Source organism: Oncorhynchus clarkii, chromosome 10 (genome assembly GCF_045791955.1).
Source record: "Oncorhynchus clarkii lewisi isolate Uvic-CL-2024 chromosome 10, UVic_Ocla_1.0, whole genome shotgun sequence".
NCBI lineage: Eukaryota > Metazoa > Chordata > Actinopteri > Salmoniformes > Salmonidae > Oncorhynchus > Oncorhynchus clarkii.
In genome coordinates, this window is record NC_092156.1 from 47,270,403 (window position 1) to 47,288,496 (window position 18,094).

At 40.9% G+C, this 18,094-nt stretch overlaps 1 protein-coding gene across 1 annotated transcript; it reads left to right on the forward strand.

Annotated features, from left to right (window-relative positions):
• The first annotated feature begins 154 nt into the window (after window positions 1-154).
• Window positions 155-13,562, forward strand: LOC139418653 (complement factor B-like). The gene is made up of 19 exons (XM_071168273.1): window positions 155-431; window positions 585-675; window positions 1,191-1,403; window positions 1,507-1,692; window positions 1,891-2,073; window positions 2,224-2,310; window positions 2,495-2,637; window positions 6,227-6,374; window positions 6,541-6,669; window positions 6,833-6,928; window positions 9,970-10,107; window positions 10,234-10,340; window positions 10,807-10,936; window positions 11,112-11,250; window positions 11,884-11,963; window positions 12,072-12,184; window positions 12,553-12,682; window positions 12,890-12,942; window positions 13,179-13,562. The coding sequence occupies exons 2-19, from the start codon at window positions 615-617 to the stop codon at window positions 13,359-13,361; spliced, it is 2,319 nt and encodes a 772-aa protein (XP_071024374.1). The 5' UTR covers window positions 155-431; window positions 585-614; the 3' UTR covers window positions 13,362-13,562.
• The last annotated feature ends 4,532 nt before the right edge of the window (window positions 13,563-18,094 follow it).

An 18,094-nucleotide genomic window follows, 5' to 3' on the forward strand; every position in this document is an offset into this window, starting at 1 on the left:
CTATGTGCAGATGTCAACTCTGTGTGACATCATCCAGCCAAAGCCCTTGTAATATATGTTGAGGGGTTAAGGCAGTTCCCCGTATTGGCTGTTGCAACACTGTAACCCACAGTAACCCTCAATAGTCTGGTCAATCTTTCCAACATAATAACTATTTACTGTCCTCTAGCCACAGTTGTGTCAGAAGTTTGAGGAAGAGAGAACTTCCTCAACCGTATCTCAGACAGACTGAATTTAGAGATAATGAACAATCCTGAAATCATTACAGGAATTACTCACACACAGATCCAGAGCCAAGGCTAGCTTTATTTACTTGAGTGCACACTGTTGTGAGAAAAGCAGTCCCGACGATGAGTTTCTTATGAAAATACAAATAATGTTTCATTTAATAGACAATTCTGTTAGTTAGTCGCAGGCTCAAAACATTTTTTGTGAGTGTATGTCTCTTGTTGAGTGGGTCGTTGATCTTTTATTTGACTTGAGGTTAACCAGTGACAGTGTGCTTTTTTTTTTTTTTTTTTTAAAGTCATGCCTTCCCCCTTATCCTTCCTACCATCTGTGTATAAATACACACTCTTTTGCAGATTGTATTACTTTTGGACCTGTGATTCACCATGATTCTTTCTGATTGCTGGAGTTTGTGTGCAGCGCTGCTGATATGTCCTCTTTATATGGGTAAGTGCCCTGACATGACTCTTACGTTCAAACTGCGGTTGTCTTCAGTTACCTTTTAGAAACGTTTGTTGCACATTTTTCCAAATTGTCCTGTATTCTGGATGATATAACAGGGGGCTGGAAAAAGGAAATACATGTATGTACTCAAAATGAATATATATAAGAGGGATTTTTTTTAACCACTTGTTGTATTTGATCGTTTTGACTGGGTAATATTCAAAGTGGGATTTTACGTTTGGGGTGATTATATAAAAATGATTGGATGTCATAATGAACAACATCAATGATTATTGGGGTATTAGAATCCAAATACTTACACACACACACACACACACACACACAACAACATCTTCAGCTTTGACCTTTGACTTCATCCATTCGGCTTCTGTATACTATGAAGAATTTTGATTTGACAAAATTCTGACATTTTCTGGTATTGTAGCCAGTTTCCCAACCTGGGCCCAGTCATGCCTAGGTGTAAAATACATGAACATCTTCCTGCACTGACCTCACAGGTGTCAGTGTTCTGTGTGAAGTCTTCTGTAAAGAGGAGAATGTGGGCGTGGAAGGAGGCCATTACACTCTTACCAAGAAGCTTGAGTATGGCAGTATGCTGATATACCACTGTCCAGAAGGGTACTATCCCTATCCAGCTTTAACTCGCTTGTGTCAGAAAAGTGGAACTTGGTCACCAACTCCCCATAAAAGGCCTGTACAAAAGTGCAAGAGTGAGTAACAATTCCTTGCGCTGGTATTTTTAATAAAAACAATATTTGAAATAAGCTAAACTCTACTTAAACACTGCTTCCTCCATATGTTTTCCCCCTTTAGTGGTTGAATGCCCAAACCCCTTGGTTTTGGAAAATGGTTCTGTCTTTCCTTTACAAATGCAATATTTTGTCAACAATGAGACCACATATGAGTGCTACACTGGATACACATTACGTGGCTCATCCTCCCGTGTGTGCCAACCCAATGGGAAGTGGAGTGGGGGAACACCCATTTGCAGACATGACTGTGAGTAACAAACTATATCATCTCTCTGCCTCCGCCGCTCTCTTCCTCCTTAGGACGCTCTTTTTTTTGTTGGTCACACTGACCCGTTAGAAATGGCGCTCAGCCTCACAGCTTACGCACAGTACGTCACGCCTTTCTGCCTCTCTACACACCCTCCCTCTCTGTTTCCCGCTGACATTCTCCCACATTGTCTTACAGCAGGAGGTGGAGAGCGTTGTGCTGACCCTGGGATTCCGGCCGGTGCTAGGAGGTCTGTGTCAGGTTTTGGCTTTGAAGACAAAGTGACATACCGCTGTGACGATGGCTTACATTTGCTGGGGTCAAAGGAGCGTGTATGTCAAGAGAATGGCCAATGGACTGGGACTGAGCCTAAATGTTACTGTAAGGACCCATGAAGATGCCCTAGACAATGACACCTTTGCAAGCAGCTCAAATATACCTAAAGATTGTCACGTACAGTCCAATTTCATAGACTGCGAGAAAGAGAGATTTAACCCTGTGGTTTGTCTGGTTCTTTTGTTCTGTTTGCAGACAAGCACACGTATGACACTGCACTGGAGGTCACGGAGGCATTCGGCAGTGCAATCAGAGAGAGCCTTCAGTTGGCAGCGCCCATCGGTAGGTCTCTCCGTAACAACCAATATGTGATGTTTATCAAGTCTTTATTCTGTTGTCAATATCACCATAAGTGTGTGACATATTTGCCAAACCTTTCACGTATTTTCCTTGCGGCACCATTCCTCACACACATCCTCTTCCACCGGTGATTGTCAAAGTAAGATATCCTGCCGGTGCCTTTCAGATGACACAGATCAGGAAGGAAAGAAGATCACGGTCGATAAAGCTGGAAAGCTTAACATATACATTGCTATGGACATCTCTGACAGCATTGAGGAGGATCAGTTTAACAAAGCAAGAAATGCTGTCAAGAAACTTATCACAAAGGTATGTTCACAGGTACTCACAAGGTACAACTATATGTAAATGCATTCGGCTATTTCAGCCATCACTGTTGCTGACAGGTGTATAAAATCGAGCACACTTTCATGCAATCTCCATAGACAATCATTGGCAGTAGAAGGGCCTTACTGAAGAGCTCAATGAATTTCAACGTGGCACTGTCATAGGTATGCCACCTTTCCAACAAGTCAGTTCGTCAAATTTCTGTCCTGCTAGAGCTGCCCCGTTCAACTGTAAGTGCTGTTATTGTGAAGTGGAAATGTCTAGGAGCAACAACAGCTCAGTCGCGAAGTGGTAGGCAATACAAGCTCACAGAACCGGACCGCTGACTGCTGAAGTGCATAGCGTGTAAAAATGTTCTGTCCTCAGTTGCAACGCTCACTACGAGTTAAAAACTGCCTCTGGAAGCAGCGTCAGCACAATAACTGTTCATCGGAAGCTTCAAGAAATGGGTTTCCATGGCTGAGCAGCCGCACACAAGCCTAAGATCACCATGCGCAATGCCAAGCATCGGCTGGAGTGGTGTAAAGCTCGCTGCCAATGGACTCTGGAGCAGTGGAAACGCGTTCTTTGGAGTGATGAATCACGCTTCGCCATCTGGCAGTCCGACAGACAAATCTGGGTTTGTCGCTACCTACCCCAATGCACAGTGCCAACTGTTACATTTGGTGGAGAAGGAATAATGGTTTGGAGCTGTTTTTCATGGTTCGGGCAAGGCCCCTTAGTTCCAGTGACGGGAAATCTTAACACTACAGCATACAATGACATTCTAGACGGCTCTGTGCTTCCAACTTTGTGGCAACAGTTTGGGTAAGGCCCTTTCCTGTTTCAGCATGACAATGCCCCCGTACATAAAGCGAGCTCCATACAAAAATGGTTTGTTGAGATTGGTATGGAAGAACTTGACTGGCCTGCACAGAGCCCATCGAACACCTTTGGAATGAATTGGAATGCCAACTGCGAGCCAGGCCTAATCACCCAACATTAGTGCCAGACCTCACTAATGTTCTTGTGGCTGAATGGAAGCAAGTCCCCGCAGCAATGTTACAGCATAGTGTAAAGCCTTCCCAGAAGAGTGGAGGCTATTATAGCAGCAATGGAGGGGGGGGGGACCAACTCCATATTAATGCCCATAATTTTGGATTGAGATTTGTTCAATGAGCATGTGCCTACATATCTTTGGTCATGTAGTGTATGTTATGTGGTTGCTAAATAAATTAGGTCGTAGCAGGGGATCCCTTAAAGAGATTCCCTGGTACTTTTGTATACTTGTATACTTTTTTTTTGGTCCCCGAAAAATGCGTACTACGTCACATATGTGCAGATATGTGCACCATGTCATTGCTTTCTCTCTTTTTCTCGCTCTGCTGTGTGTACACTTGCTAGCTGTCACTTTTCTCATCAATATACACACAATACCACATAATGATAAAGCAAATGTAATTTTTTTTTAAAGACATTTTTGTAAATCTATTAAAAATCAAATCTGAAATATCACATTTACATAGGTATTCAGACCCTTTACTCAGTACTATGTTGAAGCACAGTTGGCAGTGATTACATCCTCGAGTCTTCTTGGGTATGACGCTACAAGCTTGGCACACCTGACGCTACAAACTTGGGGTGGTTCTCCCATTCGTCTCTGAACATCCTCTCAAGCTCTGTCAGGTTGGATGGGGAATGTCGCTGCACAGCCATTTTCAGGTCTCCCCAGAGGTGTTGGATCGGGTTCAAGTCCGGGCTTTATCTGGGCCACTCTAGGACATTCAGAGACTCCTGCGTTGTCTTGGCTGTGTGCTTAGGGTTGTTGTCCTGTTGGAAGGTAAACCTTCACCCCAGTCTGAGGTCCTGAGCACTCTGGAGCAGGTTTTCATTAAGGATCTCTCTTTACTTTGCTCTGTTCATCTTTCCCTCGATCCTGACTAGTCTCCCAGTCCCTGCAACTGAAAAACATCCCCACAGCATGATGCCGCCACCACCATGCTTCACCATAGGGATGGTGCCAGGTTTCTTCCAGACGTGACACTTGGCATTCAGGCCAAAGGGTTCAATCTTGGTTTCATCAGACCAGATAATCTTGTTTCTCATTGTCTGAGAGCCTTTAGGTGCCTTTTGTCAAACTCCAAGCAATCTTTAGGTGTCTGTTACTGAGGAGTGGCTTTCGTCTGGCTAGTCTACGATAAAGGCCTGATTAGTGGAGTATTGCAGAGATGGTTGTCCTTCTGGAAGGTTCTCCCATCTCCACAGAGGACCTCTTGATGTCACGCCCTGACCATAGAGAGCCCTTGGTTCTCTATGGTGTTTAGGTCAGAGCGTGACTAGGGAGGTGTTCTAGTCATTTTGTTTCTATGTTTTGGGATTGAGTATGGTTCCCAATTAGAGGCAGGTGATTATCGTTGTCTCTAATTGGGGATCATACTTAAGGGTTCCCTGTTCTCACCTGTTTTGTGGGATATTATTTTGTGTTTTGTGCACGTGCACCACGTATTCACGTTTCGTTGTTAGTTTATTTGATTTATTGTTTTGTTTTGTTTTTATTAGAAAGTTTCACTTTCTAATAAATATGTGGAACTCAACATTCGCTGCGCCTTGGTCCGTCTCTCCTCACGAACGTGACACTGGAGCTCTGTCAGAGTGACCATTTGGGTTCTTGTTCAGCTCAGTTTGGCAAGGCGGCCAGCTCTAGGAAGAGTCTTGGTGGTTCTAAACTTCTTCCATTTAAGAATGATGGAGGCCACTGTGTTCTTGGGGACCTTCAATGCTGCAAATATGTTTTGGTACCCTTCCCCAGATCTGTGCCTCGGTTTTTACTCTTACATGCATTGTTAACTGTGGGACCTTATATAGACAGATGTGTGACTTTCCAAATCATGTCCAATCAATTGAATTTACCACAGGTGGACTCCAATCAAGTTGTAGACACATCTCAAGGATGATCAATGGAAACAGGATGCACCTGAGCTCAATTTCGAGTCTCATAGCAAAGGGTCTGAATACTTATGTAAATAAGGTATTTCTGTTTTCTATTTTTAATACATTTGCAAAAATGTCCCAAAAACTGTTTTCGCTTTGTTGTTATGGGGTATTGTGTGTAGATTGATGAGTTGAAAAATGTATTTAATCCATTTTAGGATTAGGTTGTAACGTAACAAAATGTGGAAAATGTCAAGAGGTCTGAATACTTTACGAATGCACTATATATGGCGAGGGGCTGAAGCTTATTGTTTGAACTCAAATTGGGCTGGCCCACGTGAGGAAAATGTAGGCAAAATGGCACAGCACAGCTTCCAGAAAAACAGTTATTTTGTGGCGAATTTGAGGTGAAACAGTAATTCTGCTCATAGATGATGTATTTATGAACTACACATTGACACATCCAGCCCAAAGTGGGAGGTTTAAAACATACTCAGTATTCGCAAAAGTTCCAGAGCATGTCTTCTTAACCCTTAATGTAGGCACATAACACAAAAATGACTGACACTAGGCCTTCAGTTATTGTTCACCACAGTTTTCCACTCACATTCTTTGACACACGTCTAAATGTAATTCTGTCCTGCACCTTGTGCTTTCACAGGTCAGCTCCTTCGCAGTCAGCCCAAATTACGAAATCCTTTTCTTCGCATCCGACGTATTCGAAGTTGTCAACATATTGGATTTTTTGGGAGAAAAAAGAAAAAAACTTGAAGATGTCTTGGGTGACTTGGACAACTTTAATTATGGAGGTGAGCAAAGATTGACCTTGCATGTATTTACATCATCATCATTGCCCAAACTATACACTCAACCAGTTATCCATAAACTTGACAAATAGTGTGTGTGTGTGTGTGTGCGTGTGCGTGTGTGTGCGTGCGTGCGTGCGTGTGTTTGGGTGTGTGTACTTTTTCACAGATAGACAAAATGTTGGGACCAATCTCAACCTTGCTTTTAAAACCATCCTGGAACGCATGGCTATCCAAAAACAACGGAATGAAACTTTATTCAAAGAGGTCCACCATGTCCTCATATTTTTCACAGATGGTACTGTACTGTAGTACTACTTGTCTATGTATAGTATTTGTTTGGAAAGTATTTGACTTGCATTATTGATTGCAGCTTTTTTTTGTATCCTTTTTTTTTTTAAAGCTTCTGTTCAGCGTTTTGGTCAGCTCAGTAATAATCTCTTGACTGTCTTTTCTTGCAGGTGCTTTCAACATGGGGGGTAGGCCAGACGACACAGTGGCCAAAGTCAGGGAAATGGTCTACATGAATCAAAAGGAAGAAAGGGATAAATATCTTGGTGAGGTCAAAGTCATTTGTGTTGTCATGACATTGGTATTTTATTAGGATCCCCCCATTAGCTGTTCCTAAAGCAGCAGCTACTCTTCCTGGGGGTCCACACAAAGCGTGAAGCATGACATAATAGAAGAACATTAATAGACGAGAACAGCCGAAGGACAGAACCGCATTCAACGACAACTTGACCTTCTAGTCTTAACTATTCATTCCCTGTATACAGGTTGTCTTTCTAACTATAGACTGACCCAGGTCTACATCATGCACACAACAGTTGGCTTGAGAAGGATGATCCAAACATCAATGGTTTGTGGCACTGTACAATATTCAAATCCATTCGAGCCGGCTACCATCTCAAGTATATCTTTTTTGGGGGAACAACTTATTATTTCGTTTTGTAGAATAAAAAAAATGTGTGTGTGGAGGGGGGGGGGGGTTACAGGTACAAAACCCATTGAGGGATTGGCATATTTGAATCATCAATTAGTGACGATTTCCGTTTCAAGACAGACAAGAGATGTGTCCATTCTAGTCTATCAAAAGCTTTTTCTGCATGGAGAGATAATACAACCCAAGGAGCTGTTGTTTCTGATGGAGTTAGTGAGAACACTGGGGGAATCCCTACCTTTTTTTAATAGAAGCTAAATTAGTGATGTGTTCACATTTCTCCCAAATTAACTTTTGTGAATAGCTGTATTAATCATTTAGCGCAATAGTCGACCTAATTGATTCCAAAATGTTAAATAGACCTAAGGAGGAATACCATCCCGTTCAGGAAATGTGCCTTTATTCATGCTATCCAATGCCTTTTGGAGTTCATTGAGAGAGATTTGGGCTCCCGGCGAGGTGGCTTCCTTTTAGAAAGGACTTAGTCTGGCTTGGTGTAGATTTACAATCAGCAGTGTACAGTTCTTTATAGAAGTGAGAGAATCTTGGAGCAATCTTATAGTAATTCCCCTGTTTCAGATTTAATAGTTGCTTTATCAGTTAATTGATCATTACTGCATAGCCTGTTGGCCGGTAAACAACTGGCTATGCAGTAATGGAGAAATGGTTGAGTCTTACTCAATGGATGGCAAATTCTGCTCTGTCTTATCAGTAAATTATGTTCTGTCTTGACTTTCGAAAGAGTAGTAGCTACCTGGTCTGAAAAGAGGGTTTCTTGAGAACGCTCTAACACGGTTAACAGCATTTCCAAATTCTTTCAAGTAAAAAAAGCCATATTACAACATATGTTGTATAATTGCTCTAGAACCTCTTCGTTCATACACCACCGTGTTATACAATAAGACCGTGACAAGAAAAAAGACAACTGTCACACAGTGGCGGAATAAATTCAACTGCACGTATGTTTGTTTCATCAACATCTGTCCGGTGAAGTCCACAAAGCAAATATTGCAGCATGGTCGAGCAAGTTCATGTTTTTGACAGTTTACTAAATAAATAACGACTGATTTAGAACCATGGAGTTGCAGCAAGGCAGCACAAAGACGACAGGAGCACTGCCTCCGCTATTCCAGCACCATTCCTTTTTAAAAAAAAAAAAATTTTTTTTTTTTTAGATATTAACATTTGAGGTAGGCTATTTGATCACACCGGTAATAGATACGTTGTGTTACTTGTGAGGCAGAGGTGAGTGAGCTTACATTTAAATAATTAGCTTTTTATTTGTTATTTTCTGGGCTGATGGTGCCTCCATCTGACTGTCAGGCTCAGTGGAGGGAGAGAGCAGCAGACTGAGGGTCCGCCTCTCTCAACATCCCTCTTCTCTCCCTTTCCTCCACTGACCAAAAAGCCTCTCTCAATATCCCTCTTCTCTCCCTTTCCTCCACTGACCAAAAAGCCTCTCAACATCCCTCTTCTCTCCCTTTCCTCCACTGACCAAAAAGCCTCTCAACATCCCTCTTCTCTCCCTTTCCTCCACTGACCAAAAGGGGACACCGTCCTCCAGCGGATGCCGAAACTCGAGTGGCACTGCATTATTTCTGCCTCAGTGCAAATTCATGTTACTCCTATGAACAGAGAAAGTGACATTTTCCTCAATACGAAGAAATACCCAAGGCGCTAATAATATCAACAACGTAAGCTTATAGATACACTTTCCTTCTCATTCATTACTGCTGCAGTGCTTGTTGTAGCGCCGAGTGGAAATACTTATAAAAGTGATTGAATAAAATGTGTTGACAGTGCTGAGTAAGAACTTAAACATGAACTCACTCGTAAAAACAGAATCTCTTTGCTGTATTCGTTGACAGTCTCTCTCTCTAGTCTTGGTTTTAAACATTTTGAAATCTCATATTATCAACTTTGCTGTAGCTTTCTTTTTATGCCTGCTACTTTACTGCAGGCATTGTAATCTGAGCCATCCGATTGGCCAGCTGTAGGACTATAGTGCATTTGATTTGCTCTCTGGGCCAGCAGATTTTGTACCTTCAGACACATGAAATAGTTCAAAATGGCACAAGTTTGCCTACCCAGAATACAGTGCTGCTGAATCGGGTGCACCTACCACCAACAGCCTGAGATTTCTTTTTAAACAAATAGGAACACAAGGCTTTATCGTTGTTTGTTTTTGGTGACCAACCAAGAATGCCTTGGAGATCAACCAGTCGATTGCGACGACCGGTTGGTGACCACTGCTTTAGAAAGTTGAGTGGAGTTCAATCTCGTGCTTCTCTCTGTGGGCTGATATTTCTTCTGCATGCATGGCAGTCTCGGGGCTACGGTGCGTCCACGCAGGCGTGCAGCTTAGAGAGAACATTGGCCAATCTTCTTTATTAGAACCAAGTTATAGTATAGGGCCTGGCTGCAAGCAGCAGTTTGGATGAAATGATTGAGTAACATTTTTGCAGCACTCGTGCACACATGGCGTGCGGTCTGCTCAGCATGTCCGTTAATTCATAGTTATTTTGCAAAAGAAAGCCACACGTTTCAATATGCCAACAGAACCAGAACTCCTAGGTCTATTACCTAAGTATGTGAATGTTCTTGATTCATCTAATGCCTAATGTTTTGGGTACTTCCTCTTGTTTTTTGTTTTTTTAGATATCTATGTTTTTGGTGTTGGAAGGGAGATCTTTGATGAAGATATCCAGCCACTTGTGACAAAACGGGATAATGAGGACCACTACTTTAAACTAAAGGATGGTACAGAATTGGAAGAAACCTTTGATAAAATAATTGGTGAGTCCTTCTAATTTGATCAGCAAATATGGCAGTGTGTCTCTGCATGGACTTTGTTCCCTCAGAGAGTGCTATATTTGAGTGTCTTTGTGTCAGTGTGTTGAGCCACCTCTCTCCTCTATGTAGATGAGAGCAAGGTTGTGGGTCTATGCGGGCTCCATAGAAACTACGATCGTGACACCGCAGACACCATACGTGTAAGATATCCCTGGATGGCAAGGATTGGCATCCCGGTAATTACTCATGCCTCATTTTTCTAAATGGAAACTATTTGTAATGCTTGATTATTCATCAATGCACCAGTGGCCTTTCTTCATGATCATATTTGATTTAGTGTGCCGTGCACTGTGTTAAGGTATCATTACCAATGCAATACATGACAGCTGTACTAAATTAGTTTGAATTCCAATTAGAAATGAATTGGATAGCTAGCCAGCAGATCTCGCCTTTCATTTTAGGCTGGAATTCAAGCATCACTCGTGGTGTGTTCCTGCAATGCAATTTCTTGGGTTGTTTGTGCATTGGGAGAGTGATAAACGACATTATGGCTGACAAACCTCCCAGACTGTATCCTGTCCCATCCCAGTGCACACCAAGATTGACATATTGTTGACCTTTTTAAATGAGATATTGATGCAAATGCTTGCATGTTGTCATTGACGGTATTTATGTTCAACCTCTCTCTCCTGATCCCGTCAGCATGAGGATGGACGTTATGGTAAATGCATGGGGTCTCTGGTCACTCCCCGCTTCATCTTGACTGCTGCTCACTGCTTCAGGTTCACAGACACAGCAGATAAAATCAAGATTACGATTGGCAAAAATGAAGGTGCAACCAGCCACTCCTCCAAAAACATTTCCACTTACACCCAAAGTTTTTTTTTAAACTAGTACAACTTGTTTTTTCATGTGTTTATCGTCATTGCCAGAATATATGTCAGGATGCCACAACTATTCTAGGAAATAGGTTTGCTAATGTATACTCCGGTCCTGTCCCCTAACAGTTCTAACAGGATCACGCCTAATATTACACCCTAATTATGATATCAAAGCCAAAGAGAAAGAGGGGGTAAAGGAGTTCTATGATTATGACGTAGCTCTCATCGAACTGAAGAATGATGTGGATATCTCTATCAACATAAGGTAAGACACATACGGTCAGGTGGCACCCTTGATAAAGACGAGCAAAAAAGACAATGAAACAAATCCTACAAATACTGAGCTAAAATACATTGGGAAATTATTTTTTACTAAAACAATTGCTCAGAGAAATAGATTTTGTTGGAAAATAAGTAATATATATGTTTGTTTGTTTTTTTAACGATGGGGGTATAAATTATTGGCACCCCTGTTTACAATACTCCAGCACCCTCCTCTTGTGAGGATAACGACACTGGGCCTTTTTCTAAAATGTTTTATGAGATTGGGGGTACATTGGGAGGGATCTTAGACCAACTTGGTTAGCTTTTTGAGATTTACTTGTTGAACAAAATCTATTTCTCTGAGCAAATGTATTAGTAGAAAATGATGTTCACACAAATTGCATACAATATAGCTCAGAATTGGTATCATTTATTTTATAGTCTTTTTTTTGCTCATCTTTACCAAGGGAGACAATCATTTGACCTCTATGTGTTATGATGCAGAAGGAACAAGAATGAACACAGTGATGAAGTTTATTTTTTTTATGTATCTTAATCTAAGTAATCCAGCTGTTTGGAGTAATGTGTGAAACACAGTTTCTTTCATGAGTTCTTACTTTACTGTCTTCCTCAGACCGATTTGCATACCTTGCACCAAGGAAACAAGTGGTGCTTTAAGATTGTCGGGAGAGGAAATCACCTGCAAGCAACAAGGTGCAATTACAGCACACAGCCTATCCATCAAGATGCACACAGCCTGATATAGAAAGGTTCAATTAGGCACCGTATGTTACCTCGTCTCATGTATTTCTCTCCTTGCAGAAGAGCTCTTGTTAAAAAATCCAATTGAAGAAGTCAGTTTCATGTCACATGATAAGGACAGGGTAAACAATAATGATAAGCGGAGCGATGCCAAACTTAAGCTCCTGGATCAGGTGAGTGCTTGTATGATGTCTGACCACACAGACAGACCCACCAACGGGTCACTTAAAAATTTCCCTGTTTTTGGAAGAAAAGCACATTTTTGGTCCATTAAAATAACATAAAATTGATCAGAAATACAGTGTAGACATTGTTAATGTTGTAAATGACTATTGTAGCTGGAAACGGCTGATTTTTCAATGGAATATCTACATAGGCGTACAGAGGCCCATTATCAGCAACCATCACTCCTGTGTTCCAATGGCACGTTGGGAATTTTTTTTTGTTATTTTCTTTCAAAAACAAGGACATCTCTGTGACCCCAAACTCTTGAACGGCAGTGTATGTGTCCCTCTCTCTCTCATTTTTCTCTCTCGTGCAGAGGGCGAATTGTATTGAATTGGCTACTAAGGTAGATGGCATAACATCAGATAATCTGAAGGATGTTGTCACTGAAAACTTCCTGTGCTCGGGTGGTCGTCAACCTACTAGAGATCATGTTGCCTGCAAAGGTATGTTTAATACATAATGGAACATTGTGTGATGCACTCACTGTCTAAGTTTGTAAAAAAAAATATTTAAAAAATCAATGGATTGAGAAAATCTCTAGTTTTAAAACAGTAGTGTTGTAATTTCCTAAAAGAAAAGGGTCCCATTACTTCGTCTTACGTTACCACTTCATTGTGTGTGTGTTTGTGTGTGTGTGTGTGTGTACACAGGTGACTCCGGTGGTGCTCTGTTTAAGAACTATGATGATTATCGCACAATCCAGGTTAGAGACACTTATTTACAGCAGATACATCGGCACTAGACACCACCTACAGAGGCGAGCAGTAAGAAAGTGGCAACTTTCTGTGCATTTGCCTCGTACTTTTTGCTCTATCCTTTTGTGTACATGGGATTTTACATATTTATTTATGCAAAATGTATTTGTAAACCTCTGGGGTCTCCTGTAATCTACAGTTGATGTACATGAATTAGTACTGACACCGCTTCCATTCTTCAAAGGTTGGATTGATCAGCTGGGGCACCAAAAATCTGTGCCCTGATGGTGACAACGACATCCAACAGGAGTCTAGCGATGACTCCAGAGATTTCCACATCAACCTTTTTAAAGTTGTGCCATTTCTGAAGAAGCATCTGGGGGATGACACACAAGATTATGCACCACTTAAGTTTTTAGACAAATAGAGACAGCGATGAAGGTGTGCGTTCTTAACAAAGTTTCATGATCATGTGATTATGTCGTTCTGGCACTGAACATGATCATGTGTCCGAAAAAATAGTTTGCTGAACTGTAGTTATCAATGAAAGTGTGTTCATTAACTGAATTCGAAGAAGAAAGTGTGTTCTTTGCTGGTGCTGATAATAAACTCAAACTCGTTAACTGAATTTTAAGATGAAAGTGTGTTCTTTACTAGGGCTGAGGAACTCATTGACTGAATTTTAAGATGAAAACGTGTTCTTTACTAGGGCTGAGAAAGCATACCCTTTTCGCTGTATCCCTTCTGTGTTGGCCATAGTGCATACATATGGTATTGTCAGTCGGATCTACAAACACCAAAGCAGCATCAGGATCTGGTCGAAGGTCCGGGACCGGGGACAGGACGGGACAGGACAGGGGGGGTGGGGACTATACGGACACTCCTGACCTGCAAAATGGTATTTAGTTTAAAAATGTGCTAAAATGAGTGTTAGGATTAAGGTTAGTGTCACGTTTAGATTATGGTTAGTAGTTTTCCAGGTCAGAAGTTTCCTTATAGGACTTCCCAGGACAGGGGGGGTTGGCATGTTTATTTTTTTTGTTTAGTTTATACAGAGAAATCATTGTGTTTCCAAAAGTAGAGGAGAAGTCATACTCAGACAAGTTTAATTAAAGACATGTCAGACTTCCGTCTTTTGAAGGCAATCTTATATTCTGGGTTATATGATGGGATAGACAGTTCAACCAAACTCATGATACATTTTTTGTGATATTCTTCGTGAATACTGTATATGCCACCATTATTATGTAAATGTCAAAGCTGAAGACATTACAGAGGTTGAAGATAATATCTTCAGCCTAGCACAAAGGGGACCTTTGAAGCAGAACTCTTTATGATAGTCAAGTTTTCTCCATTGCTCCTGTAGCCATAACCACTGCTGTAAAAAACAACAATTGCATCATAGGACATCATTGCAATATTAATTGAGCAATATTGTACTGGTCATGTCTTACGTCGAGATAAATACAGTAAGTTAAGCTAGTTAGCTAACTCAAACCTTTAAGCTAACTTTAACATTACCTCAAGCAAGACATCACTCAGCCTGTTCTCATAGACTAGATGTAACATAGTAAAAGTACATCCGGAACACTCAAATTAGTATGATATTATGTTTGGTATGGTTACATAAGACAGAATGTTACTTAAAAGTGGAATGGAAAGACTAGGAACTAAAGCTAAGCAAAGATATGTATTCAATCCACTAAACATGTGCATTTAACATAGAAACATCGCTATTTTTAGGAAATGTTTTTTAGTGGTATGGGTCGTGCCATCTTGAGTTGTCATAGTAAAGACTGATGCCAATACGTCATTGGCAGGTTTAAGCAAATTGTGAGTTTTGGTGAAGGGACTGAAAGTGAATGGTGCCACCTCACCTCTACTGGCCCTGAAGTGTTGGGAATTGTAATTTTACTAGGCATGTCAGTTAAGAACAAATTCTTATTTTCAATGGCAGCCTAGGAACAGTGGATTAACTACCTGTTCAGGGGTAGAACGACATACTTGGGATGTGAACTTCCAACCTTTCTGGTTACTAGTCCAATGCTCTAACCACTAGCCTACCCTGCCACCCTAAATGTTGTGGAAAATTCTTACACAGGGACACTCGAAGTCAATCTTAAATGAATCATTGTTTATTGTCAGCGTGCTGGAAAGGTTCCAACCAACTCAATGCACCATAGTACACGTCTGTCAGAAGCTCCCCTGGGACAGTCACAGCAGTTGTCCTATGTACGGGCTATACACAGACAAGTTATATTTGCATGATTTAGCATAATCAATTAATCATTACCATGTTGTTTCATTCATGTGACCGACCAATACTGTTTCATAACATGTGACAGACCAACACCTCACGAGGCTTCTCCACTCTAAGCTGAGATCTTGAAACTGAGATATCTTTCATTTGTTCTCAAAACACGGTTGTTTGTTCTCAAAATAACATTTGGGCGTACTGCCAAATTGCAGCTACTGATAGGTGTGATTTGTCAGTCAGCCACTTGCAAGAACACAGAAAATTGTTATTAGAACAGCACATGAATAGAACACAGAAATTGGTTGTAAGAAAAGCAAACGTTAAAATTCCCATTACATTCCATCCTCTTATGTGTGATAACCATTCAATTTTAACGTAAGCATTTACATTTTAGCTTCTATATCAAAATATTCTATACTCTATGAAAGTAAGGGAAATCAACACAAAAACAAAACAGACACTTCATCATTTCAAGACCTTCATTCTGCGTTGTACAATCCACTTAGTATGGTAATACTATAATCTTAATAAAGGTTGTACTTTATTAATGGGAGTGAGTATCCAAAATACACAACGGATCTGTAGATTCAGAGGTGAATAAATATCTTGATGTTAACCATTGTTTCCATATTTCTTTCCACACTTGGGTTGCGTTGACCTATGTTTTCACGAACTGTCCCTGGGACATCCACCTAGTCAAAACATAAAACCCAGTTGTTTAACTTGCTCACCAGTTCAGTGTTCCACATAATGTAAACAGGTTAAGGGTTTAGATGACCTCACTCTCAACTTGCTAAAAGGAAAAGAATCGGAGGAAACGGGGGGGGGGGGGGGGCTCATCCAGAGTTGGCATCTAACTATTTCACCATCCTCTGGAGGAGTAGAAAACAAGATAGCTGCTGAAATCTTATCAGCCAGAGAGGCACATCGCATGTTAATAACATTTCACAGGGAAGAGAAAGAGATCACGTAATAACAATTTCACACCAACCTTGCTAATAATGAGAATGTAGCTTGGGCTAACCTTGTAACAATCTAGTGTCTCTCCTCACGTTTTTAGGGCACAGCTCTGTCTCTAGAAGTTTTGCCTTTCCAAATCAGAATCAGAATTATTGATATATTATCCAACCCAAATTTAGAATGACAGTCCTTAATGCGTCACGTTGGTTCTGTCACTTTAATTTAAGACCCTCACTTTTCTCATCACTCGTGGTAATGACAGATTGGTATTTCAATGCATTGTTAGTCTAAATCACAACATTTTGCAGTGTGCAAACCTCCACAATCAACCCAAATAAACCATTTTGGACAAGCCTAAATCAATTACGGGCACTCATTCTTCCTTTCCTGACGTTTCTTCATGTTCTTCTTCAGATAGTGTTTCAGTTTGTCCTTTTTAATGGCACATGTTCAAAGTGGATGGCCCTTGATAATGTCTCTCACCTGAGCCGCCACTGTCCTTTACAGTTCATTATGTCCTTGTCCATTTTCCTACCAGGACACCAGCAGCATGAGAGAAGTTTGGACTGGATCTCTCTCCATGCTCACGTGCACCACATGTCGCTCCTGAGAGAAAAAACATGGGAGAAAAGGCAGTTGATAGCGCGTCGACTGCTGTGTACAGGTTGCTGGCTTGGACTCAGGTCTCACGGTAGAAGTGGTGAAGGACCATACTGAACACCATTTTCACAAATTTCAGCCGGTTAAAGGGGGTGTTGAGGATCACACTGTTCATCGACCAAATTATTTTCCATTCATCTAGATACCAATACAACTTGTATTATCTCTTGATAACTTCAAAAATCAATAACTGCATCGCATAAGGTAATGGTAAAATAGACTAGAGACAGCTTCTCGTGGTCTGAATCACACAAAGGACTATTGATAAATGATAAAATTCTTCTTAATTATTTGTTTTTACATAGCCCATAAACAAAATCTCCTATCTTCCTAGTAAGGGAGATCAGGCCTCACCAGGAAGTCAGAACTGAGGTCCGAGGTCAGTCAGCCCTATTAAGTGAGTGTTATTTTTCCTGTACCTCAGACATTATTTAAAGATATTTCAAACATTTTGTGTATCAGGTTTACATTGGGTTATTCAGTACATTTCTTCTAATCAAGAGAATTGACATGTGTGCAACCAAAACTCTGACAATAGAAACTTTCATGTGTGTACAACATTCTTTCTAAACCGTGAAAATCCCACTAAAACAAACAAAAAATACCTCACACTTCTAAATCAAACAGAGTATTAACCACTAACAAATATTAATTAACAGGTGGGTTGTTTGTGGGTGCTGGCATGTGAGTGTCAAAAATCATAGGGTAACACAAACAAAATGGCCAGGCCTTGATTAATGTTTTAGGTTACTTAACAGCTGGATAAAGGCACTTTTAACTGCTCTCCCAAGGCACCTGCCTCAGGAAGCCCTTTCAAAGGGAGATATATAGAATCCTTGACAAACATGAAAAAATACTTGTTAGCGGACATTCCATCAGTCCTGAAAGAAAGAAAATAAACATGTACTTAGTTTTCACTATGCTAAAAATTCTTAATTGAATTGAGTTTACTGCATCTTGGGCAGGAAGTCTTAATAAACCCATGCGTATACAGAAATATACTTCAGACACATTTATACTCAGTCATATCAGATGCTACGGTGTCCCGTATAGCTGAATCTTAATATTTTTGACCTGTTGCATTGAAATACAATTATGTACAAACTGTCCTTAATTGCTGCTACCTTGTTTAGCCCCGGTCCGCTAACTGCTACCTTGTTTAGCCCCGGCCTACTAACTGTTAGCTTGTTAGCACAGGCCTGCTAACCGTCTGAATCGCCGCGTCCCAAACACTCACTGGACCCATATTTACTTTCTATCTCTTTTCGATTTTTAATTTGTTT